Raw genomic sequence first — 25,594 nt, 5'->3', positions numbered from 1 at the left:
TAGGATTACTTCAAGATCGAGTGAAAACCGTTGTTGCTCGAAAATATAAACGATTGTCTTCGAAACTCGAAAATTTAAACTGTTATCGAGGACTCGAACTGACGGCATGATGTGTCAAAATTTGATAAGACCGAGTCATCGACTCTCCGGTTTAATTCAAGACATCGACCAAATTGCCAAATCCAAATCGTTTAAACCCAATATTCAAAGTAGAATTCAGCGACTCGTCGAAGGCCAACTGGCACTCTCGAGTTGACCCACCGCACGACTCGCAGTTGCTCAGATCTCTTTCTCGCGGTCACTCGACTTGCAACTCTTGCGGTCACTCGACTCGCACTCTTACGGTCACTCGACTCGCTCCTTGCGGTCACTCGACTCGCACTCTTGCGGTCACTCGACTCGCACTCTTGCGGTCACTCGACTCGCACTCTTTGCGGTCACTCGACTCGCTCCCTTGCGGTCACTCGACTTGCTCCCTTGCGGTCACTCGACTCGCTCCCTTGCGGTCACTCGACTCGCTCTCTTGAAGTCACTCGGCTCGGATCGCTCTCTCGCAGTCACTCAGATTGCTCGCAAGTCACGAGCATGACGTGATACCGCGAAGACACGTCAACCCGTGACGATTTGATTGTGCGAAAACACGTCCACCCGTGACGATTTGACTGTGCGAAGACACGTCCACCCGTGACGATTTGATTGTGATGGTTCGCTCATGGCGGTACGTTCATGATGATGTCTACGACGACTTGTCTTTGGCAGTGTGTTGATTGACACTTCATCCATGGCAACTTGCTCCGATGGTTCAGAACACTGTCCTCACAGATCGTTCGTGCAATCATCCCAGAGTTAGAAGTCTAATCGGAATAAGAAGTATGTCGATGACAGCTCGCCCAAGACGGTCCGTCTATGACACTTCATCTATGACAACCTAACCATGACGGCCCATTCATGATAATTGTCTCCGTCGTTCTCTCGCAGTCGCTCGACTCGATCTCTCGCGGTTACTCGGCGCATATCGATCTCTCGTAGTCGCTCAGATCTCTCTCCTCGCGGAGTTGACGTGTCGACTCAGCAACAAAGACTCGCTGAGGAGTATCCATATTTGCTGTATCCATCATGGCTTAACGATGAATCGTCTCGAAAACAGTCAACTCGCACTCTTGCGGTTATTCGGCGCAGATCGATCTCTCGCAGTCGCTCATATCTCTCTCGCGGTCACTCGACTCGGTGCAGATCGATCTCTCGCAGTCGCTCATATCTCTCTCCTCGCGGAGTTGACGTGTCGACTCAGCACTGAGTCCATTTTCTTATAAACCCTCTTCGTAAAATTCATTGAGATCAACTCCATCTCTCTCAACGAACTGGGGGGCTTACTGTTGGACATGGACTTTGTCTCCAACAAGTCATAATGGGCTCAGCCCATTTGAAAATGGGTCACTAGGAAACCCTAGACCTCTTCTTTCTATAAATAAGGAGTTAACCTCCTTTGAGAGGGGACTCTTGGCTCTCTTGGACTCTCTTTTGGTCTCTCATCAATCTCTCTACTTCTAGAGAGAGAAGCACCTCTCCACATGCTTTCACCTAAGCACTTGTGATCCTTTGTTGTAGAACTACGATTGGCTTGATCTCCTTTCGGGGTACGTAGGCAACCCTTCACCGGGTCCAGCTATAATCATTAAACTCCCTTTTCTTATTCTCTTCGAGTCCTCGTCTCGTTCATTCAAGTGCAGATCTTTCTCTCGCCACTTGACCGATGAGTCGTCACTCCATCGACGAGTCGTCACTCGACCGACGAGTCCTCACTTGAACTACGAGTCCTCACTTCGACCGACGAGTCCTCACTTCGACCGACGAGTCCTCACTCGACCGAAGAATCGTCACTCGACCGTTCTGTCTTCACTCGGCGCAGAGCATTCTCTCGCAGTCGCCCCTTTTTCTTATTCTCTTCGAGTCGTCTCCATCCGGTTCAAGCTCAGCATAAAGACTTCTCCTAACCCCACTGACGAGTTCTCGTCTCGTTTATTCACTAGTTTGTTGACAGTTCTCGGTTCAAACAAGTAATTACTGATCGACCGTTGCAGCTTAACATTAAAAAAAATCCCTAATTTCTCATTCGTCCGGCGGTTAATTTGCCGCGATGGATGGCCGCGAGAGTAAACGGCTCGACTTAACGGCAACATATGACAGATACTTCCTGATCACGTGCTGATCAAGTGCCGTTTAAGGGGACTTTCTACTAATTGAAAACAACACCAATTACCAAATGTGGTTGTTTGCAACTCTGTATATTGGTCCTTGGACATTGGCTCAACGCAACTTTTGTACGTTTTCGAAGAAGAGAAGTACTATATAGTTGTATACATAATTAATTTCTTGCATAAAATATAGTTTGTTTTTCATAGACTGCAATCTCATGATCACTCCTTATTTTAACACATATCTTCAATGAAACTATGTTTTCTAGAGACAAACTTTTAGCAAAACAAAAAAGAAGCTTTTGATCATTCAAACAATACCAAATTTGAATATAATCTGTTAATATCTACATCACGATTTAATTTTTGTATATTTAATAACTAACTTGTATAACCAACGCCCATGTTGTATTAGAGTTGTTTACACTTTTCACATTAACTAGCACAGTTTTTTGAGATTCAGGCATTCAGCTAGTATCTTTGGTCAGCTTTGTCGGTTTTAGTGCTAATAATACTTGTTCAATGGGCTGTTTAGCCAAATCCAGCATCTCAAGGGGCATTTATGCCTCCTTCAAACCCTTTTGTTTGAGTATTTCAAACGTCGATTCCGACTATAAGAAGATTTTAGGAGCTACCGTTTCAGAGATGCAAGTGAAGATTATCTATGAATTTCTTTTACATCGAGCAAGACTTTCCATATAACATCTCTTTTTTTATATCGTACTGCTTCTTTTGTTATTTTTACCGTTAAGATTAACTACTTCGATTGTAATCGTTTAAATTTTGTTGGGCTTTTTAATATTAGCAGTTGACAAAAAGAAAAGACATATATTTGCCACAATTTTTTTTGTTGTGTTAATAACTAGCAAAACCCAGAGAAAAAAATCGATTGAAAAAACTAATAACCAAGTTTATTATATTAAGGAAAAATGATCGTTGACTACACGAAGTATTGACCATCACATGGCTAACCATGCAAACTAAATTAATGTATACCTAGCTGCACGAAGTATATCTTATGCATGACAACATCTCTCAACTTAATGATGTTATGTAGTTAACATCACGAGTTTAATTTCATTCATCGCAAAACTGATGTAGATGTCAGAGACCAATTAAATATATCGTTTCATCAATTTTTTTTTGTTGTCATCAACTTAAATAGACTCATACTGACTTTGTAAACCAAACTGGTAGCTCCACATCCATGTGAACGACGAAAGACGGTTGTTTCCTATATCGTTTCATCAATTAAAATATGACTGACATGACCGTAACTTAACTAAAATTAGATTTTACCCCAAGTTTTAAACATTTTATTTGATGCCAACTTAAAGCAAACATAATCTCACCTATATAATTATTAATTATATACTTTTAAGAATAAAAATAATCTAAGAATAAGAATCTAATATGAAAGTTTTACTAAGTTTAAATAAATGCGATTTTTGTTAATGAAAATATAAATAAAATAATTAATTAATTTAATTAATTTTATATTAAACAAATAAAATGTTAGAGTCAGTAAATTGACATCAAATAAATTTTATAAAACAATTGATCAAATAAGTATATATCACACAATTAATCAAACGAATCACATAAATTTTATTAAAAGTTAATAAAACTGATTAAAATAATTAAAAACAAAATTAAATAATATCTTATACAACTTTCATTTTTAATATAAATAAAATAATATAATTATATAGTTTTCAAATACACTAAAATAAAAATGTTAAAACACTACTTATCAAAATTTTATAAAATATATTGATTTTGTAAACTAGATTTTGCTAAAAATATTTTTGCGCTTTTAAAACGCAGATCAAAATCATAATTTAGTTACGTTATCTTCAGGTACATCATATTTTAATTGATAAAATGAGATATTTAAATGGTCTTTGACATCTATATCACGTTTTGTATGAATGAAATTAAACTCGTGATGTTAACTACATAACATCATTAAGTTGAAGGATCTTGTTATGCATAACATATAATTCTTGTTATGCATAACATATAATTCGTGTAGCCAGGTATACATTAGTTTAGTTTGCATGGTTAGCCATGTGATGATCAATACTTCATGTATTGATGTGAATAATAACTTACAAGTTACAAGCATATCATTTGGATCCATATTTACAATTATTAAAAAAAAAACAATATATAACTTCCTATTTTGGTTTGAGGTTTTCCTAAAAGAAAAATAGAAGTTAGTTTAGAGATTTAACAAAATGTTAGTTTAGAGATTTAACAAAATGTTAGTTTAGAGATTAACCCGACCAAAGCCAGAAACCCCTATTAAAAGTTGATAGTACGTAAATTAGAGCGCCGTACAAAACCACTAAATCTAAACCTAACCCAAAACAAGATGAAGAAGAAGAAAGAAGAATCATTATCATCGTCAGAGTCTCCTCTGTCGTTTTTGTCGTTACCGCACGACATCGTTTTCAACACTCTGGCTAGGATCCCTCGAACCAGTTATCCAAATCTATCTCTCGTCTCCAAGAGTTTCCGTTCACTCCTGTCTTCCCCTGGCCTCGAGGCCGCACGATCACTCATCGGAAGACCCGAGAAGTACCTCCACGTCTGCTTAAACCTCAATAACAACCCTAGATGGTTCATACTTTCCCAACGTGAGTTGATACCAACCCCTTCGTTTCCTTACCGACATCTCAAGTCCTCGAGTGCTGTCTCAACTGGTTCCGAGACTTACATAATCGGCGGTGAACTCGTGGTGAATGGAAGAAAGGAAAGAAGCAAAAGAGTTTTTCTAATCGATTTTAAAACTCATCAGTGGCGTAAACTCTCCCCAACATGCGTCTTTCTAGAAAAGAAGCAGCCGTTGAGGTGATGGACGGTAAAATTTATGTGATTGGAGGCTGCAGCAGCAAGTACTCTACCAAAGACGAGAATTATAGAGAAGTTTACGACCCAGACACACAAACTTGGAAGCCCACAAATGCCCTACCCAATCTCAGAAGTCAAACTTCGTGACTCAGGTTTTTTCAGTTCCACCAGGTCGTTCTTGGTTGAGACAGAGAATCTGATGTGCTTGGTGGTTCGCGATGGTGAACTACGTTGCAGTGGCTTAAATTGGTGGAGTGAAGTTGGGGGACTTGAAGCAATATCCTCTAATTATCTAATTTCGGTGACGAACTCTGGCCAAGACCAGAGAGTTTTAGTTTGGTGGAAGACTAATTATTATGCTGAGGAATGTCAAACTGAGATTTGGTGTGCACAAATTTTAATTGAGATTTGGGATCACAAGATTCTAGGATGCATAGTGTGGTCTGAGAATGTGTTTACCTTCCAGGGATGTCATGGTGATGATTCTGAATTCCTTTTGCATTCTGCTTTAGTAAAACATGATTATTGAGTTTTGTTTTGTCCTTGAGAAAATTTTATGAGTTTAATAAATTTATTTAGTGATTTTATATTCTACAAAGGATTTGGTTAATGAACTTTTCTGAAGGATAGAAAATATAGGACAGCATTTGTATGTTGATGATGGAAAACATAAAGATTGAATATATTAGGAGGCCGTTCTCTAGAGTTCAACCCATGATCATAACATAAATATTAAAACTGAGTTCCTCATATTTGAACGTTAACAAATATAAAAGTCTTCAAGATAACATCACATGTTTTATGCAAAAAAAAAAAAAAGCAAACAAAAGATCAAACTGTCACATAAAAAATACTTATGTTGTTCTTGTTCTTGTTCTATATATTCAGGTCAAGATTGCTTCAGTTCTTGTTGTTGTTGTCTTCTTCAGGTTTTACCATGGAGGCAAATTCACTAGAACTGCTTCTCAAGAGCTGTTTACTGTAAACCTCTTGTGCTTGTGTCACATTCTTCACACGATTGGCTCTAACCCAAGCAGGTTCTTCAGGAACAAGACGAGATAGTCCAAATTTCAGAAGCAAGAGTATATGTTCCAAGATGAGAATGGCAGCCAGCCCTGGTTCCATCTTCCATTTTCCTTCTTTTTCGTATAAGCATACCAAGAGCGCCGAGTTTGTGCATATGGACATTACTACTAGAAACTGAAACACACGAAAAAAATCACTCAGTGCAGCGAGATCAAAATAGCAGTACATGATAAAGCTCATTTTTTCTTGCTATCCAAGTCACCTGCCATATGTTTAGCCAAGCTCCAATGGTTGCAGCGGCACGAGGAGAAGGTCTTTGCAGTGTGACCAATAACTTTAAAGCAGTTGTTCTTATGTCCATTATATTACTCTGTACACCAACTTATATTCAACAAAAATCCAAAACCTAAATATGAAATTAATTGACAACATGTTATATAATAATTACCACTGTAGCAAGGGCAAAAGCAAGAGGGAAGGCACAAGCAAACATCATGACCATTCCAAACTGCAAGGCCAGCTTGAGGGAATCTGCACAAGTTAACATTTCAGGTTACATCTAAACATAATCACTCACACTTGATAACTTAAGTACCATCAAAAAGTCCATCTTCAAGTTCTACACCAATGCTTGCTGAATATGTAGGCTTGAGGTATTCCTTCTCAACTCTTGACGCTATTTGTATTTTTCCTGTTGATGGTCCACCTTCACTTCTCTTCTTCTTCCTGGAAAAATAAAAAGTAGTTTTGGCATTTCTCAAGATTCCTGACACTGGGTGCATGAATGAAATAAAGGGTGTACCTAGCTCTAAACTTTCTGTAGCTGTACTTAAGGTAAGACAAAGAACCATACATAAAGGTCCAGAAAACCTGAAGAAAGTTGAGTCTCAAACATATGTTGATATCAACATTTTCAAAGCAGAGTATGTAACGAAGTGGCATCTTCTTGTTACCTGTGAGATTATAAACCGTTGGAGCAATACTTGTCGTAGTGTCATGAAGTTTCGGTGTAACAGAACATGGTAGAAGATACCAATGTAAGTCTGCATAAAATAGAGCCCAAAAACCTGCAATATAGCAATGATTAGAAACAAGGAACGATGAACACAAAAATAACCTTGTCCCTTACTTTGTAAATCAAACTGTTAGCTCGATACTCCACACTCTCGTTGATCTCTCGATTTATCAGCTTTACAGCCACTTTGCCTCCCAACCTCGTGAGGTACTGAATGATTAGAAGGTAGACAGCTGTCAAAACAAACCTGAAACCGTAATAAAGAAATTGTCATGGAAAAAATTGCTAACACAGAGGACTGGTAAAGAAATAAATGAGTAAGGTCTCACTTTATTATATTGGATGTGATCATCTCGTAAGTATGAGCATACGCTAGCTCAAATGGGAGTTGGAAGCAGATAATGCTTATGATAACAAAAACATCATTACTAAACCTCTTGCGATAAGCAAACCATTCATATCTTTGATATGGTTCCTTCTCTTTGAATTTCTCATTCCCTAGATTCTTTGTAAGCTCCTTTGGAAACGGAAGAGAACTCCATTCCATTCCGAGAAATCGATATCCTTGACTGGGACCAACTAAACAGTTTATCTGCCATCTAAAAAAAAACAGAACTAGTTGGTAATAAACTGTTGAATAAGTTAGAATCAGTGTAGGGGAAACCTACCTAGCTAACAAAGCAGCGTTTTTACGCTTCCAGAACTGAAGAAACAAGGCAGCCCAGAGTGTTGCAATGACAAAGAAACTTGGGAGAACAAGATACTGTAATGACCTGAAACAAGGATGGGCCTGCATGTCTAGTATTTTACTTAAAGAGCTTGTAATAGGACTTAGAACTTACCCAAAATTAACCATCTGGACTATAAACCCGAGTAAGGCTGGAAATAGTAACCACTGCGTATACATTCCCAAGAAGGAAAAGTAGACTCCAATCTGTGATATTTCTATTTAATGAGTTTCTATACAAAAAGCTTTCTGTTACAACATGTATGTAGAAAGCCTAGGTTTCTCTGTGTAACTACCTTTGCACCGAAGTAAGAGTAGATCTTATCAATTGGTTGATTTGTGAAGTTCCACCAGTTTAAAGCCCAAGTTCGGAGAAGTTCTTTCCTCTTGAGTTCATCTACAGATAAAATGTTTCTTGAGTGACAATTTTAAACCATACTTAAGAGTCTAGACAGCTTGTAACCCAAGATATATTAAGTAGCATACCGTGAAGAGGAAAAATTTGTTTGATGACGCCCTCTGATTCCAACTTTCTAACTAATGATTCTTCTGGTGCCCAACAAACCTCTCTTCCGTCAAGTTTCAGTGTAACGTCGTGTCCATAACAATTTACCTGTATATTCAAGACCAGTTGATTTGTTCTGTAGTGAATCAGCAACACTGTAAAATGACACACTTGAGCAATTGAAACATGTATAGGAGATACATAATATAAACTATTAACAGAGTTGGAGAGTGTCAGAACTTACAATTCCATAAAGAAGGTGTTGGTAGCAACGAAAACGTTCAAACCAGCTGAACAGTGACCCATCAGGTTGCTGAATGAAAGCCTCAGACCCTTGCACCTCAAAGGGTAGATCCATTCCTGAAGATGAGAGATAACCATCAAATATTAAGACAAGAGAAGATCTGTGATGCTGCAACGTAGCAGATGTTCATTTGTCAAATTAAGATATCAGTACAAGAAACCAGGTAGATATACCAAGACGAGTAGGTTTACGTATATGAAGCTCTGCTGCTGCACTTTCCAAAGTCTCCAAAGGAGCTGCTACCTGAAAGCAGTTCTTTAATTCTAGTTATTTCAAACGCACGTTACTCTCCTGATAGCAAAAGGTATTCTACTAAATTAGAGAGCTAGATAAGTCCTCACTTATCTGTTGAATCCTAGGCACCACTAAATATAATTAGCAAGCTTATTAATCAAAATTTTCGAGACCAGTACTTTTGCATGAAAAGACAAGAGGAAGAACTGAATATAGAGACTTTCACAACTGTAAGAAAGACCGACCGACCTTGAGAAACTCATCTGCGAGACCAACGTCTCTATCGACAACCATCCCTCTCTTCTTTAGTTCAGTCACCAAAACTTCAACACAGTCTCCTTCTTCTTCTTCTTCTCGAGTCCTCTTAGGAACCACCATAGCAACCTCGTGAACGATTCGCTCCTCTCCATTGTTCGCATTCATTTCGAGATTCCTTGTATTTGATTCGTGAACGTCGCTCAGTAGCTGAAGTTTCTACCTTTTTCTCACTTTTAGCTCTCTACAGCTTCTGGATTATAAAGGAGGAGCAGGGTTCAAGTCGGCCACACTACAAAAAATATCAAAACTCCACGACAACATCGACTTTATGACACATCTCTAGTTGTCCCTCACGATAAGATTGAGGGGGGGGGTTTAGTTCGGCTTCTTGATTCTTACGTCAGCTCCAAGAAACGTTTCTAGAAAAGGGTAAAGACAAAGCTTTGGTTTCCAAATTTGGATTGAGTTTGAAAATAGTTACATGCATTCCAAAAAGGAGCTCGTACTGAGTCGGCACGCAGATGATGAGTCATCCATCGGAAGGTGCTTAGTCATTACTGACACGTGTGCCTCTTTCTTTTTCTCTGTTCATGCGCGCGTGTCAATAATTGCCGTTTATAATTGATACAATGCTAAACCGGGTTCTACCGACAATCACGTTTAAATTGAACCGGCTAGGTCCGATCAGATTTAAGAAAACCAAACTTGACGGCCCCCACTTAATTATATTTCTTCTGCTTGGTTCTTCTTCTTCGTCCATAACGCGTTGAGATATTTTTCCCAAATTCGAAGAAAACCCTAATTCTCTGTTTGCTAATTTCTCCGATAGATCTTAATCGAATTCCAGAGGACGCGTAGAGCAAAATCGATCAACATGGGTAACACGGATAAGCTAATGAACCAAATCTTCGACCTCAAATTCACCTCAAAATCTCTCCAAAGGCAGTCAAGGAAGTGCGAGAAGGAAGAGAAAGCAGAGAAACTCAAGGTGAAGAAAGCCATCGAGAAGGGAAACATGGATGGTGCTCGGATCTACGCCGAGAACGCCATTCGTAAACGCAGCGAGCAGATGAACTACCTCCGTCTCGCTTCTCGCCTGGACGCTGTTGTTGCGCGCTTAGACACTCAGGCTAAGATGGCCACCATCACCAAATCCATGACTAACATCGTCAAATCCCTCGAGTCTTCCCTCGCCACAGGTATTCGATCGTCATTAGGCGTTATTGATTTACTGCTAATAATCGTTAATTAGGGTTTATGTGAATGTGGGCTTGCATGATTGTTTCTGGGTAGAGAGAAAGGTTTTGTCTTTATGGAAACCCAAGAGGAAAGTAGCATCCTTTTGGTCTCAATTGCATAGTTTTTGTCTTAAGAGGAAAGTAGCATGAAGGAAGGAGAATGTATAGCACGGAGTAGACGACTCTAAGCAGATTCATTGAGCTGTAATGTATGCAATTTGGGGTTCTGTCTGCTGCAGACAAAATGTGTTTGATTGTAGTGTTGGTTCTGTCTGTTGATTTGCTGCTAATCATTAGTTAGGGTTTAGGCAAATGTGGACTTGCATGGATTCTTTCTGGGTCGAGAGAAAGGTTTGTTTAAGAGGAAAAATAGCATGAAGGGAGGAGAATGTATAGCATGATCCACGAGTAGACAAGTCTAAGTAGATTCATTGGGTTCTTATCTGTTCTCTGTTTCATTCAACAGGCAATCTACAGAAGATGTCAGAGACTATGGATTCATTTGAGAAGCAGTTTGTGAACATGGAGGTCCAAGCTGAGTTCATGGAGAACGCCATGGCTGGTTCAACGTCATTGTCCACTCCTGAAGGCGAAGTCAACAGCCTGATGCAGCAGGTAGCAGATGACTATGGTCTTGAAGTCTCTGTTGGACTACCTCAGCCTGCTGGTCATGCTATCCCTACTGCGACAGAAGAGAGAGTCGGTGAGGATGATTTGTCCAGGAGGCTTGCAGAGCTCAAGGCCAGAGGATGAGTCAGCGAAACCAACAACCATATGCTTTGGTCTATCCGCCATTTAGGACGAGGTCTTTATGGAAACGTTACAGCTATTATCTGCTAATACTGGCGCATTTGTGTATATTTCTCACTTTGAGATATGCTTTGTTTATAACTTTATATATAAAAACCTTCTTTTGTGTTTAGCTTTTACCATTGCAATAAGATGATTTCCTTTTGAATTGTGCATTAAAAAGTTTATGTTCGAGTCACATTTTGGCTTCATTAACTAGGATACATCTTATCCGTAGGGTCTTGTGAGCCAGTGAATATTATTTCGAGGCTTGTGGATCTTCTTGGTTGATGGAAGTCGAAGGAGTCAATGTAACATGTCCCTTGCTTTCTGACAGAGCAAGGCTTGAACTTTATTATAATAGCTACTCTGAGTAAAATCAGCTATTGATTATTACATCTCAGTCCTGATGTTTACATCAGCTAAACACGAATTCGCTATACTCTTGTCACATGAATTAAGCAGAGGAGTCCAATGAAAGAATAAACAAATGAACAGACTAACCGTAGAATCAACTACTAGAATGCTACAGGTGGAAAATACAGCAAAAGATTCAGTAAGTCTAATCCAGAAAATGTCATCAAGCTCATCTTGTATCTCATCAAGGCAGCTTGTGGATTCTTCCCGGGAGGGATATTGAAGGTTGATCCTGTGGATCGCTAAAGTAGTTGAATCAAACAATTGGGTTTATCCTATCAGGCCAACCTTAGTAAACCAGTAGACACTAATAATTGGGTTTTATCTTGGAGCTCTGATGAAAACAGAATGTATCTGGAAGCAGCCTCCAGAGAAGCACCTTCCTCAGTAATACCTACTACTTGTACTAGCGAGTTCGCCATTGGAACCGGAGGACCAATGGTGACACCGTTCCTCGGTTCATCATTCACAAACCCTCCCACATGAGGCTGGTCAAGAGCCACAGGGATACGCCAAGTCGAAAGATAACTTCTTGGACCAATCCCAGTATCAACTGTGGACTACCATTATGTTAAGTTTTTCTAATGTAAACACATGAAACTTGAATGTAATCGTCTTTACCGTCAGCATATTATGGGCTCTATGCATCATCTTCATGCCCAAAATCTTTTTTAAATAATTACAGGGTTTAGTGTAACAATTCTTAAAGCCCATTCATGTTTAAATTAATAAATAAATAACATTTACTTATTACCTAAGCAACTTGATCCGCTGTAGCACACTGGTTAATTTCAATGCTTTAGCGGGCAGTCCTTCGTTCTTCGAACGAGCAAACAACGGTTGTTCGCATCCTTGAAATCCGGGTTCGATTCCCGGCAGCGGAATTTTTTTTCAAAGAATGTTAATTTTTTTGTAAATAAGGATAAATTTATTGTATGGACCAAGCAATTTTTTTTATAACATTGCTTTTAGTTAATTGACTTTGCAGAAGAAAAAAAAGGTGAAAACAGCTAAAATTAAAGATTGGTTAGCTAACTGAAAACCATGTTTCCATGGCTCTCGTTACTCAAGTACTCCCATCTTTTGCATATTCCAAATTGAATATAGTGTCGCCTGAAACACATATCTGAGTAGAAACTTTTGAAATTTGTTCCTCTGTTGGTCTTTAATTAGGATAATAATGATCCCATCCCAGTCACTTGTATATTGAGTAGCAGCTTATTGGTTAGATTATTCCTCTGAGAAAGCGCAGATATAGCAAGCCAGGTGATTTGGGTTTCTATCAGCTCAGGATACAACTTGCAGTTGATCTCATTCCCTGTGTTTCAATGAGCGATCATCTCGTCTGTTTCTGATTGTAGTCCATGCCGTGAAAGAGTGCCTGGGACTGGGATGTTGTACGGAAACCAAGTTCCTTCGTACCTGCCTTGGAAAGTTGAGGAGAATATGGAGAGTAGAGCTTGCATTGTAAAAATATCTATCTCCTTCGTTTCTTTCATTGATTAGTTACCCTTCTTTATTTGTTCCTTCTTACATATATACATCAATCACGCTTCAGGTTTTTCCAGACATGGAGTTAAGGTAACATGTCCTTTATCTTCTGGGTTCTGGCAGAGTAAGGCTTGAAACTTTACTATAGTAGATACTCATAAGTAAAATCAGCTATTGGTCATTACATCTCAGTCCTTTTGTTTACATCAACTATAGACGAACTCGCTCTACTCTATTGTTGCATGAATTAACTAGAGTCCAATGAACAAATTAACAGTAGAAAGCACCTACTACTACAGATGACATACATAAAAAGAAACAGTAAGACTAATCCAGAAAATGCCATCAAGCTCATCTTGTATCTCTCATTCTCTCTCCCAGCATCTGCAGCCCCTTGTACCTGCAACTGTAGTCATATGGAAAATAAGTTTTAGTCTGACCAAAAGGCATGAGTAATGTATCGAAGCCTATAAGAATTTGATGAAAACAGAATGTATAGGCGACACAATGGGCTTGATTGTAATTGTCTTTAGCGCCACCATATTATGGGGCTCTATACAACATTTTCTTGCCCAAAATCTTTGTAAGATAACAAGAGGATTTAGTGTAACAAATTTTGAAGTCCATTCCTAGTTTTTGTTTAATAAAGTAGATTTTTTTCTCTCCTTGGGGGGGTTTTATTACACTTGTCGCGTTTTGATTTGTTGAGGTTTTTTACAAAAATGGGTTTGGGCTCATGAAATGTAATGGCCCAGTTGTAGAATCATTTACGTATTACCCAACTTGCAGAATTTGGTTAAGGCTTACAGACATTCCCGCCCCATTTAGTCGTCTTCTTTCCGTCCGACCTAGGTTTCAGACATCACACCCGACGGTCACCTTTCCCTAACGCCTGCCGGCCGCATTGATACCTTCTTTACTCACATTTTCTACGTAATAAACCCACTCTTCATCATTCACTTTACCTCATCCCTTTCCCAGAGTAACCGAGAAAAGCTTATACTATAAATATCTCCACTTCTATCGATGAGCAGCACAGATTCGACGAGATCCAGAAGAATAGTCTTTTCACTTACTGATCACTGCGATGGCGAATTCCTTTACCCTCCTTGCAGATTTGAAAGCTGGGCGATGCTCCAACACTGCGGAGGTTCGTTTGCTGAGATTTTGGGAGGCAAGAAATGTCAGAAACCGTCTCACTGAAGGATCTGTCTACAGTTTAAGCGGGGTCGATGTTACGCGCAGAAACCCCAATTTCAGGTTGTCTGATGCTCCCTCTCCATACGGTTCAATGATGGAACCTCTTTTGATAAGCTACCGGAGTCCGCTAGGCCCATACCTACTGAGCTGTTCTGATTACGACCATACAATCAGTTACTTGAACTGGCAAACACCGGCAAACAGCTCCCTGGTATGTATCTTCAGTTTGAGTTGTTTAGTTGGGTTTTGTCGTATCATGTGTTAGCTTAATCTCATGAACTCATTTTTTCAGACATGATTGGTGAGCTAAATGCAATCCGGAGTACAATCACCGATCGTATACCGGGGGCACAGTGTGTAATGCTTACAATGCGTCTAAAAAGGTACTTTCTTTCCTAATCTCCAATGGGTATAATATATAATCTAACGTATACTCCTATCTGACTCGATAACATTGTTTCTTTGCAGTGGTGATAACGTTTGTGTTAGTATGTTTGACTCTATGGCTCTTGCATTTCATAGCAAATTTGAGAGCTACGGGAAAGAACCCAAAATTGTGCTTGCCACAAGCGTAAATCCTAAGATAGTTGGGGATAAGTGAGTATCTGTTTTTTTTATTTGTACTCTGATGATTTTTTTTTTTCTTTTGCTAAAAGGTTAATATTCATATTGACGAAGGAGTTAGATTTACAAAATCATTACAGCACCACCATGGCAAAAAAGGTGAAGAACATAGTGGAACTACAGAAAAGACCAAAAGAGAATCTTTATCTAAGCCAAAGAGACATAAGGGAGCTGAAATGTTTCCTTTTCTTGGCAGTGATTACAGTCCGGATGTCTTTGTCGATAAGCCGGAATACCTCAGCTGTGGAGAGGGAGATTTTGTTGTGAATGACGTTATTGCGCTGCTTCCACAGATGAAAAACAATAGCTTGGTAAGTGAGTCTACGAAGAATTACGAGAGGAGAGGAGTGTGGCCCTCCCTCTATTCCACGACAGTAATTACGAGGTTATGAAAAACAATAGCTTGTGAAAGACAATGCCCCATGATTTTTAAAATCTCCTTCTTTCGTTTATGGATTTGTCTGATCTTTCCTTTGATTACTGTAAAAAGTGTTATCGGCTAAATCTGTTATGGAGTTCTTCCTGATTAGTGTTCTAGATTTTTTTTTTTGTCAATTTTGGAGTCTATTTATGGTTTTTTCATCTAAGTGTATCAGTGAAATGCATGCCATGCACTGTTTGTTTTCGACTGACGTTTTGTTAACTAAACCCATATGTTTTGGCAGGCCGGTTATTTCTGAATGCTACTTATGCCACACATCTCTATTTTGACTCTGAGACTGCCGCAGGAAAAGAAGTGTTTGACAGGCAAGTACATGTCCTAACATCCTAATTTAAATATATTGAACTTAGGTTTCGCCTTTGTTTGACTGTATATCATGCTCATTAACTTTCAGCTTGCGAGGTCATGGAGCAGACCAGAAAGTGTCCTCATCAAAGGTTGTTCATGCACAGAAGATTGAGCCACTTACCGCTGCTTAGCTTAATCAATTTATAGTCACGGCTGATTCTCAGGTTGAGTCTTGTCCACTAAAAATTTGGATAACTTGATATTAATTTTCGACTTTGTTAATTTCTTCTAGACTTGACAGATAATTGAGTTTCTCTGCACGGCTAAAGTGACTGGTATCCAGCATGATGACGGTTGGTGTTATATTGGCTGCTCCGGGTCTTCCTTATCTTAATTTGAAGTTACTGTTTGTTATAACTAAGCGAGATCTTGCACCGATGCCAGCCTTTGTTATAACTGTTTGTTCCTTATCTTAATATGAAGTTATTGAATTTGCGCTGCTTGCATTATATAATATCTGTGTTCGTAACATTATTAATAGGGAGGCGCAAAGATCCCTGAATAAGCGCTGCCTGAAGTTATTGCACCAGGAATAGATGCCAAAGTTGGCAAGACTTGCAATGATGCTTCTACAGCAAAGCGTGCACCATCGAGCAAAGAACAAGTCGCTGAGAAATCCCGTGTGGAATGAGTCCACTACAAAACCTGAGCAACCACAACTTCTTTTTTTTTCAAATTATGCTTTACTATCTTTTCCTTTTCATTTAAAACTATTTCTCTTTTGTTTTTAAATGTTTAATACAGTGTGGTTGCTGTTCTCATTATTATTTATTAATGCTTATCTTATTTAGACAGAAAACGTCCACCTAGCATCTATCTTTAAAGTTTGTTCTCATGCATCCTTATATTTCATATAAAATAATGAACACTTGCACAGCTTATAGGAGATTAAACAAGGTGCAGAGCTTATATCACATATACTGCAACATCTTCGACGTTTTAGAGGACAAGATTAAAAGTGACAAAATGATAATAATTAAAACAAATTAATAGAATTATGAAGATACCATCATAGAAAATTATGAACACTTGGATAACTCATATAAGGTTAGACAAACTACAGAGCTAATGAACACTTACACAGCTTATAGAAGATTAAAAAAAGAGCAGAGCTTATATCACTTTAAGATTGCCACATATACAACGTTTTGGAGGGAAATTTATAAGTAACAAACTGATAATAATTAGCACAAAATAATAGAATTAAGAAGTTACCATCACAGAAAATTATGAACACTTGCACACCTGATAAAAGATTAGACACATTGCAGAGCTTATGTAACCTATGTTGCCACATCCTCTACGCTTAGAAGGCAAGTTTATAAATAACAAACTGCTAATAATTAACAAAAAAAAAATAGATTTAAGAAGCTACAACCTTACAAATGAACCTCTAACCGTTGCAGGGTGCCTATACGCCTCCCAACTGAATGATATTAGCTCACACTGTAAATGCAGTGTAATTGCAAAAGCCAGCAGTTAGGTATCTCCTGCATTCTTTCACTACACAATTCTGATGCGACCTCTTGATTCTTGATTACTCAACTATTGCTATTTTCAGAAATAATGGTGAAAAATAATGGTGAAGACGCCAGTTGAATTTAAAGGCAAAGGAACCACAAGGAGATCTCCGAAAAATCAGAAAAAGATCATTCTCTTCAACATAGTTACAACATCAAATTTCTGAACATAATCTCTTCACTAAGACCATAAAATAAATTACAACTTCTTTCATAATAACACATATGAATCCGGCGATCCGGCGCGTAGCGCCGACACACCACTAGTAAATAAATAAAGTTGTACTTAACAATCAAGCAACTAGATCCGCTGTAGCACACCGGTCTATTCAAGCATCAAGCGAGCAAACCAGGGTTAATAATTTGTTCGCATCTTTGAAATCCGGGTTCGATTCCCGGCAGCTGAATTTTTATCTTCCATCTTCCTTCTTTGTCGTATAAGCAGCATACCAAGAGCGCCGAGTGTTTTGAAGTTCATTCGTAGTTTTTGTTTAATAAATAAATAAAGTCTTACTTTTCAATCACACAACTGGATCCGCTGTAGTACACTGGTCTATTCAAGCATCAAGTGAGCATGCCAGAGTCTGGAAGTTGTTCGCATCCTTGAATCCGGGTTCGATGCCCGGCAGCGGAATATTGTTAAAATGGCTTTATATCGTAATTAGGACAAAATTTAAGGTTTTTATTTGTTTCGTGTTCATCACGTTTTGGGTAATTTTGTTGGACAGCAAACGTTGTGTAGGGTTGTTCTTCAGACGATTTCATTGATGCCAACATACAAACTAGCCTTGGAAAGTTGAGGAGAAGATAGAGAGTAGAGCTTGCACTATAAATCTCTATCTCCTTTTATTTCATTGACTAGTTACCCATATATACACATCAATCACGCTTCAGGTTTTTCCAGATAAAGCGGCTTTTGATTCGGTAGCTATATATGGACTTGTATATGTTAGGATTTGCCAGCTGAGATTATTGAACAGTTGGTGTTTTGGTGATTAACAACGGCTTGGATTTCAGATTGATGGTAATGAGTATCAGTTCACTAACTTCAACTTAAAATTCTTTCATCTTCTTTTTTTTGGTCAAAAACTCTTTCATCTTCAAGTTTTCCTTTTTCCTAATGAGTTTTGCTTATGTAAACAGATGGCTTAATGCAAGAGGAAAGTAGCGTCCTTTGGTCTCAGTTGCATAGTTCTTCTCTTAAGTGGAAAGTAGCATGAACGAAGGGGAATGTATAGCACGGAGTAGACATGTCTAATTAGTAGATTCATTGAGTTGTATTGTGTGCAAGTTGGGGTTTCTGTCTGTTTCAGACAAGTTGGGTGGTTGGGTCTGTTGATTTGCTGCTAATCATAAGTAAGGGTTTAGGGTGGACTTGCATGGATTCTTTCTGTGTAGAGAGAAAGGTTTGTTTAAGAGGAAAATAGCAAGGGATGAGAATGTATAGCACGAGCGACTAGTAGACAAGTCTAAGTAGATTCATTGGGTTCTTATATGTTCTCTGTTTCATGAAACAGGCAATCTACAGAAGATGTCAGAGACTATGGATTCATTTGAGAAGCAGTTTGTGAACATGGAGGTCCAAGCTGAGTTCATGGAGAACGCTATGGCTGGTTCAACATCATTGTCCACTCCTGAAGGCGAAGTCAACAGCTTGATGCAGCAGGTAGCAGATGACTATGGTCTTGAAGTCTCTGTTGGACTACCTCAGCCTGCTGGTCATGCTATCCCTACTGCGACAGAGGAGAAAGTCGGTGAGGATGATTTGTCCAGGAGGCTTGCAGGGCTCAAGGCCAGAGGATGAGTCAGCGAAACCAACAACCATATGCTTTGGTCTATCCGCCATTTGGGACGAGGTCCTTATGGAAACGTTACAGCTATTATCTGCTAATACTGGCGCATTTGTGTATATTTCTCACTTTGAGATATGCTTTGTGAATTTGTTATTTTTAGTTTTATTGTTTAATAATTGTTTATAAATCAATGTAATTTGTTTTTTTTTGTCAAACATTTGTTCTCACATTCAAATATATGTTTTCACATTATCTTAGTTATTGTAATTCATTAGTGTGTTTATTTGATTAACATAAGCACAATCTCACTATTTTATTAGATTGATCATTTTTGCAATAGGGACATTAAAATGAGAATTATATGTATTTTCTTAAAGTATTTTACATTTGATTTATACTGTCTTTATATAGTTTTTTATTGTGTTTTATCTGTAAGGATATTAGTGATATATGAGTTTTGATTTAGAAGTTATCTTAGTTCATAAAAAACTCAAAGTGGATAGATTTTAAAATATTTTTTTTGGATTCAATAAATTTATAGTTGTGCTTTATATCACAACTATTTGTGATTATTTGAAAAAAATCTACGTGTACAATTTTTTTTTAGAAAAAAATTTACAACTATTTTTGCAATTTTAGTTTTAATTATGTATTATTTTTTTTTGATTTTTAAAAAATTTATTATTGATTTTTCTTAACTTGGGTTTTATGACCATTAAAAGGAGAAAAATCCATGAGATACATTACTTAATAGATGGATTACTCTGCTTTTTTTGTTTTTATGAAATATATTTTATTTTTTTCATAAAATTTATGTATTTTAAATTATATTATGTACTTTTGCTATTTTTATTGTTTTATTTTAATATAATTTTATATTTTATCTTCTTGTCTAAATATTTGTTTTGATTATGTAATAATCATTGATTGTGGTTCAATTACTTTGTTTCTTTTAATTTCTCAGAGCTACAGCTTTGTTACTAAAATAGAAAAGTATATATGAGAATGAAATGAGTTTGTGTGAGTTGAGTTGAGGTGGTGTACATGAATGAATACCTATGTGTTAGTGTGTTTTTAAAAATTTATGTTATGATAAAGTGTGTTGTGGACAATTAACCGGTGGGTCGTGTGATTTATGTTTTGCGATATTTAGTTTTATTTTGTCAGAAAAAGGTTTATGTTGGGAATGATTTAAAATTTCATGTTTATGGGCCGCCTATTTCATAGACTTTAGTCTTCGTAGCAAGGTATATGCGTTGATGTACCTGTTTTTGTATTTTGTTACAGACGTTGTGTGAATGTTGCTTGACGATCCTCTCATAGCTTGAGCTTTGAGTACACCAGACGGTTTCGTGTTACGATCACGGATCACAAATGGTGGAGGTTTCTTCTTAGCCATTTAGAAAAGAATTAAGTTGTTCCAAGCCAGAAACTGGGCTGATCCTACGCTTTGTGAAAACCTTTGACTTGAGGGGGAATTCATCTGTTTGTTGTGTGAGGATTAGGTTTCTTGGCTTTACTGTCACCGATGGATTTGATTTTATTAATAATTAGTAACGTTTTAGGTAATTATTTATTGGTGGGGCTATGAGTCAATATGTCGGCTGCTCTGCCTCAAGACTTTAAATTTTCATAGACTTGCATAAGAAACAAACCCAATAAGCTGCGTTTACATTTAGTTACCACATATAAATGTGATTCAAACAACGTTACGTATTATCGAAGTTTATCGCTGCATATTAAAAATAGTTCCTGAAGGAGGTTCGTAGGTTATTTTGCTCTCCTATTATCGAAGTTTCATTTTAACTGTCAATATTATGCAGATGGAATGGAAACCATAAATAATGTTTGGTAATACATTTTGTAATGGTTAGGTTGGGGGAAATTTAAGTGTGACGTAGAAGGATTATTGAATTTTTGATAATTCTTTAAAAAGACAAAAACTTGAAACGTTAGTAATGGTTTTTTCTTTTTTTGATAAAAAAACGTTAGTAATGGTAAGGATGCCATTGTTAAAGGAGGAGTTTCCTTCAACTGATTTTTAAAAGTCTGGGAAGATGCATAATCATGAAATTAAAGCAACATAACTGTGAGGATTCTTGCTCCGATTAACCTAGATCTACTCGATTCTTTGAGTATCTAAGAACGTAATGAACGAAGAAGAAGACACACAAATGATTACCCAGGTTCACCGCACCTCTCCAATTCGAAGAGGCCGCTATATCTCCTGGGGTCGATCCTTGATCGACAATCCACTACTCAGCTCTACTCTTGAGCTCTTGGATTACAACTCAGTACCACCGATCTCTCTATCTCTTAACTATCTCAACTCTAATTGCTAACTTAAAGATAAGGTCGAGCTAAACGGTTTATATATCACCGTTTCACACTTGCTCGCCTCCACGTGACATAACACGTGATTCTAGATAACCAACTGGTTATTCTAGATTTGAGTAAACCGGTGGCACGGTATAGAACGCATATACATTAATACTATGGACGTAACCTTCAAAGCTCCTCCTTGTCCATGTATTAGCATTCACTTCAACTTCACTTGCTGATTCTTAAGATCAACTCCTCCTGAACCTGAACACTTCAGATTCACCTTTTCTTGCGTCGACTCTTCTCGCCAACACACTGACTTCCTGATAAACCATCAAGCTTCACAAATCAACTCCCTGATAAACCCACCAGGCTGAATAACTTAGGATCACCACGTCTAGTTCTCTGATATTCTGAGAAACCTCAAAGCTTCTCTCATCTTCCCAACTGGTAGCACCTTCGTGAAGATATCTGCTGGGTTGTACTGCGTTGCAATCTTCACAACGTCGATGATCTTCTCACTGACCAGTTCCCGTAGAAAATTGTACTTCACATCCACATGTTTTGTCCTTTCGTGATGAACAGGATTCCTTGAGAGCGCGATTGCACTTTGAGAATCACAAAAGACCTCTACAACATCTTGCTCAAACCCCAGCTTGTTTATAAAACCTCTCAGCCACATGGCTTCTCTTGACGCTTCACCCAATGCTATCCACTTGCACCCTATAGGTTTCTGATCTTTGACTCTGTCAACGAGTACCCAAGTTCCATTCTTGATCAATGAGGCCATCTCTTCTCGTTCAGCTCCAGTCCACAACTCACTATCAGGATCTTCCAATGCCTCTTGATGACTTGTGGGTTCAGGCCTGCCTGCATCCTCTTGAATTAAGTACGCGAACCCTGAGATTACTTCATCTCCTTCGTAAACTTGATAGTCTCTGAACTTCGCCGGCTGTTTGATCTGTCTCTTTCCCCTGTCTCTGACCAACTGTTAGTCACTCAGATTAGGCTGGCTTCCAGAGTCAGTCGATGCCTCCTCCTGCGAAGCTTCAGTAGACTCTGTTGCTCCATTGTTGACCTTTGGATTTGTCTCTTCTCCTTGGGCATCAACCTGCTCTTCTTGACTACCTGTAAACTCAAGTCTAGAAATTTTGTTAGTAGAATTATATTGAACAGGGATAGAAGTACCTGAGAATTCAGTCTTGTTGATGTCTTTGTACATCAAGTCTTCTTGGAAGATCACGTTTCGACTGATGACACAACGTTCCTCCTCCATCAACCAGACTCTGAATCCCTTAACCCCTTCTGGATAGCCTGTGAAGATGCCCTTCTTCGATCTTGGGTTGAGCTTTCCCTCATCTGAGTGTACATACACCACACACCCAAATCTTCTCAACCCTGATAAATCTGGCAGTGCTGAAGTCCACAGTTGTTCTGGTATCTTGAAGTCAATTGTAGACGAAGGTATTCTGTTGATCACATAGACTGAGGTTGATGCCGCTTCAGCCCAAAATTTCACTTCCAGGCCACTCTCACTGAGCATGCTTCGGACTTTGTTCATGATGCTCCGGTTCAACCGTTCTGCCACCCCGTTTTGCTGAGGTGTGTATGTACACGTTCTGTGTCTCACAACTCCTTCCTCCTTGCAGAACTTATCAAACCTCAGATTGCAGTACTCAAGACCGTTGTCAGTTCTTAGTTTCTTAACCTTTCTTTCTGACTGAGTCTCAACCATCTTCTTCCATTCAACAAACTTCCCAAACGCTTCGTCCTTTGTCTTTAGAAAATAAATCCACACTTTTCTAGACCAGTCGTCTGTGAAAGAGATGAAGTACTGGCAATTCCCCAGACTCTTAGGCACATTCGGAGAGCCCCAGAGATCAGAGTGGACATAGTCTAGTTTCTCCTTTGTGACTTGCTTCACCGTACTGAAGCTCACCCTGTGAGCTTTACCTATAACAAAATCTTCGCAGAAGTCAAGATCTGTAATGCTCTCCCTGTCGATACAACCTTCTTTTGCGAGGATCTCCAGACCTTTTTGTCCTACATGCCCCAACCTACTGTGCCATAGGCGTGTTGTCATCAGTTTAACCTCATCTGGCTGTGAGGTGTTTGTTGATTTTGCAGAGCATGCTTCTGCTTCCAATGCTCTACCCTGTAGAATGTATAGTGTATCATTTCCTTTGCGTTCCCCTCTCATTATTACCATGCATCCTAGAACAATCTTCAGAGTACCGCATGAGACTTTGAACTCGCAACCTTTGCTTTCAAGTGTTCCCAGTGATATGAGATTTCTGGCAATCCTTGGCATGTATCTGACTTCGTGTAGAACCACTGTTGAACCATCTTGATTCCTGAACCGGACTGAGCCAATACCTTTGACTTCTGTGTGGCTGTCATTCGCCATTCTGACCTTCCCTGAGGACACTTCCTGAAACTTGATGAATAGCTCCCTCCTTGACGTCATGTGAAAGGAGCATCCAGTGTCTAATACCCACTCCTCTATGTCATTATGGCTCTGCGTTAGATTGATCTCACTCGCAATGAGACCTACCAGGTCTTGTGCGTCGTCTCTGGCCATTGAAGATTCAGATTTGTGTTGATTCTGAAACTTGCCTTTGTTCCTCTCTAACCATTTGTAGCATTGCTTCTTGAAGTGGCCTTCCTTTCCACATATCCGTCAGATCTTCTTGCCCTCTGCAGACTTTGACCTCGCCCTTCCGAGCTTCTTTCCTCTGTGTCCATACCCGCTTCTGTTCTCAGATCTTCCTCTGGCATAATGTCCTTCCGAGCTTGCCCGAGTATTCGATGAATCTTTAATTTCTTTCTCCTTGGACTTGGCTGAGCTTGCCACATCTTCCACCTTAATCACGTCTCTACTATACTTCAACGTCTCCTTCAGCTGATCGTATCTTGAAGGTAAAGCGTTGAGTAGTAGAACGGCTTGAACCTCCTCTGGGACCTCGATACTCAGGTGGCTTAGCTCTCCTACAATCTTGAGGAAATCGTCAATGTTCTCGTCGATGGATCTCTGATCCTCCATCCTGAAACCGTAAAGCTTGAGCTGAGCATGTACTCTATTTGGAAGAGACTAAGGCATATAGAGAGCTTCCAGCAACGCCCAAGTCTATGCAGCCATTGTACACCTCTCGATCTTCCTCAGAACATGATCTCCTACATTCAAGAAGATCGTGTTCATTGCCTTCTCGCAACGTTCTTGCCTAGACTCTTCTTCCGACGCTTTCTTCTTCTTTGTATTAGGATCTTCTTCTTCGGTTACGTCTTCTTTTACCTCTGAGCTTGAAGCTTTTGCAACCAAAACGTCTTTCAATCCTGATACCCTGAGATACGCGTTCATCCTCCGTTTCCATAGGGAGAAGTCCCCATCACCATCGAACCGCTCGATCTCTACCTTCGATCCAGCCATCGTTTCAGATCTTGAAACCTTAGAGTTCTTCAATCAAGTTCTTCCGGAGCTTCGCCTGAGCTCTGATACCAATTTGTGAGGATTCTTGCTCCGATTAACCTAGATCTACTCGATTCTTTGAGTATCTAAGAACGTAATGAACGAAGAAGAAGACACACGAATGATTACCCAGGTTCACCGCACCTCTCCAATTCGAAGAGGCCGCTATATCTCCTGGGGTCGATCCTTGATCGACAATCCACTACTCAGCTCTACTCTTGAGCTCTTGGATTACAACTCAGTGCCACCGATCTCTCTATCTCTTAGCTCTCTCAACTCTAACAGCTAGCTTAAAGATAGGGTCGAGCTAAACGGTTTATATATCACCATTTCACACTTGCTCGCCTCCACGTGACATAACACGTGATTCTAGATAACCAACTGGTTATTCTAGATTTGAGTAAACCGGTGGCACGATATAGAACGCATATACATTAATACTATGGACATAACCTTCAATAACCCAAATATTTGAAGTATTCTAACTTATTGTCTTTGAGAAATATATTTAAAACCTATTGCAACACAGACGTAATCATGTCCTTTAAATTAACCTCAGGGTTGTTATTCCCACCCTGTCAATGTGTATCAGTTATCAGTAAACATTAACGAAGTCAAATTGTAAAAAAATTAAACGTCACTCACCTGAAGCTCAAAAATGAGGCTGTGGTCGTTGGTTGGTGGAAAAAATGTGGGAAACAGTGAAGGTCCGATGTTTTGCAGAGAAGTTGATTCAGATAGCTTCAATTGAAAGGTTAAAGTGGTCCCATAATTCTCATCTATGCATTATGGCAGGACCCAATCGATGCTGAATCAATATTGCA

At 38.9% G+C, this 25,594-nt stretch overlaps 2 protein-coding genes, 2 long non-coding RNA genes and 1 pseudogene across 9 annotated transcripts; 4 read left to right on the top strand and 1 right to left on the bottom strand.

Moving 5' to 3' along the window:
* The first annotated feature begins 4,338 nt into the window (after window positions 1-4,338).
* Window positions 4,339-5,633, top strand: LOC106405409 (annotated as a pseudogene).
* LOC106405414 (anoctamin-like protein At1g73020) lies at window positions 5,582-9,566 on the bottom strand. 4 transcript variants are annotated; one of them, XM_013845972.3, is made up of 15 exons: window positions 9,112-9,561; window positions 8,802-8,871; window positions 8,569-8,684; window positions 8,306-8,432; window positions 8,116-8,216; window positions 7,935-8,026; window positions 7,761-7,865; window positions 7,422-7,691; window positions 7,207-7,339; window positions 7,031-7,144; window positions 6,880-6,947; window positions 6,673-6,803; window positions 6,526-6,608; window positions 6,340-6,447; window positions 5,582-6,251 (listed from the first exon to the last, which is right to left on the bottom strand). In XM_013845972.3, exons 1-15 carry the CDS (start codon window positions 9,283-9,285, stop codon window positions 5,952-5,954), a joined length of 1,992 nt encoding a protein of 663 aa, XP_013701426.2. In that variant the 5' UTR covers window positions 9,286-9,561; the 3' UTR covers window positions 5,582-5,951. The 4 variants fall into 4 exon arrangements, with proteins under 4 accessions (XP_013701426.2, XP_048616017.1, XP_022560346.2 ...); XM_022704625.2 differs by having other exon boundaries at window positions 5,767-6,251; window positions 8,306-8,460; window positions 9,112-9,350; XM_048760060.1 differs by lacking the exon at window positions 8,802-8,871 and having other exon boundaries at window positions 9,112-9,249.
* A 280-nt stretch (window positions 9,567-9,846) lies between these two features.
* Window positions 9,847-19,131, top strand: LOC106405411 (ESCRT-related protein CHMP1B). Of its 2 annotated transcripts, none has more exons than XM_013845970.3 (2): window positions 9,847-10,319; window positions 10,825-11,316. In XM_013845970.3, exons 1-2 carry the CDS (start codon window positions 9,995-9,997, stop codon window positions 11,109-11,111), a joined length of 612 nt encoding a protein of 203 aa, XP_013701424.2. In that variant the 5' UTR covers window positions 9,847-9,994; the 3' UTR covers window positions 11,112-11,316. The 2 variants fall into 2 exon arrangements, with proteins under 2 accessions (XP_013701424.2, XP_048616018.1); XM_048760061.1 differs by lacking the exon at window positions 10,825-11,316 and adding an exon at window positions 18,707-19,131 and having other exon boundaries at window positions 9,852-10,319.
* On the top strand, window positions 13,867-15,629 carry LOC125588586. Of its 2 annotated transcripts, none has more exons than XR_007324688.1 (5): window positions 13,867-14,466; window positions 14,548-14,638; window positions 14,724-14,978; window positions 15,076-15,190; window positions 15,545-15,629. It is a non-coding gene; the product is annotated as an uncharacterized LOC125588586 (long non-coding RNA). The 2 variants fall into 2 exon arrangements; XR_007324689.1 differs by having other exon boundaries at window positions 15,076-15,264.
* On the top strand, window positions 15,710-16,463 carry LOC111200924. Its single transcript, XR_002654438.2, has 3 exons — window positions 15,710-15,833; window positions 15,911-16,067; window positions 16,151-16,463. It is a non-coding gene; the product is annotated as an uncharacterized LOC111200924 (long non-coding RNA).
* Window positions 19,132-25,594: the final 6,463 nt, after the last annotated feature.

Source organism: Brassica napus, chromosome C6 (assembly GCF_020379485.1).
Source record: "Brassica napus cultivar Da-Ae chromosome C6, Da-Ae, whole genome shotgun sequence".
Lineage (NCBI taxonomy): Eukaryota > Viridiplantae > Streptophyta > Magnoliopsida > Brassicales > Brassicaceae > Brassica > Brassica napus.
Note: the sequence above shows the minus strand (reverse complement) of the source record. Positions and strands in the feature narration are given on the sequence as shown.

What these genes read in the sequence shown, in the direction of transcription:
- LOC106405414 (XM_013845972.3), bottom strand. Translation starts at nt 9,285, where the DNA reads ATGAATGCGAACAATGGAGAGGAGCGAATCGTTCACGAGGTTGCTATG. An exon ending in ACGTAAACCTACTCGTCTTG is followed by an intron (nt 8,685 to 8,801) that starts GTATATCTACCT and finishes TCTCATCTTCAG; the next exon opens with GAATGGATCTACCCTTTGAG. An exon ending in GTCCAGATGGTTAATTTTGG is followed by an intron (nt 7,866 to 7,934) that starts GTAAGTTCTAAG and finishes TCCTTGTTTCAG; the next exon opens with GTCATTACAGTATCTTGTTC.
- LOC106405411 (XM_048760061.1), top strand. Translation starts at nt 9,995, where the DNA reads ATGGGTAACACGGATAAGCTAATGAACCAAATCTTCGACCTCAAATTC. An exon ending in CGAGTCTTCCCTCGCCACAG is followed by an intron (nt 10,320 to 18,706) that starts GTATTCGATCGT and finishes TTCATGAAACAG; the next exon opens with GCAATCTACAGAAGATGTCA.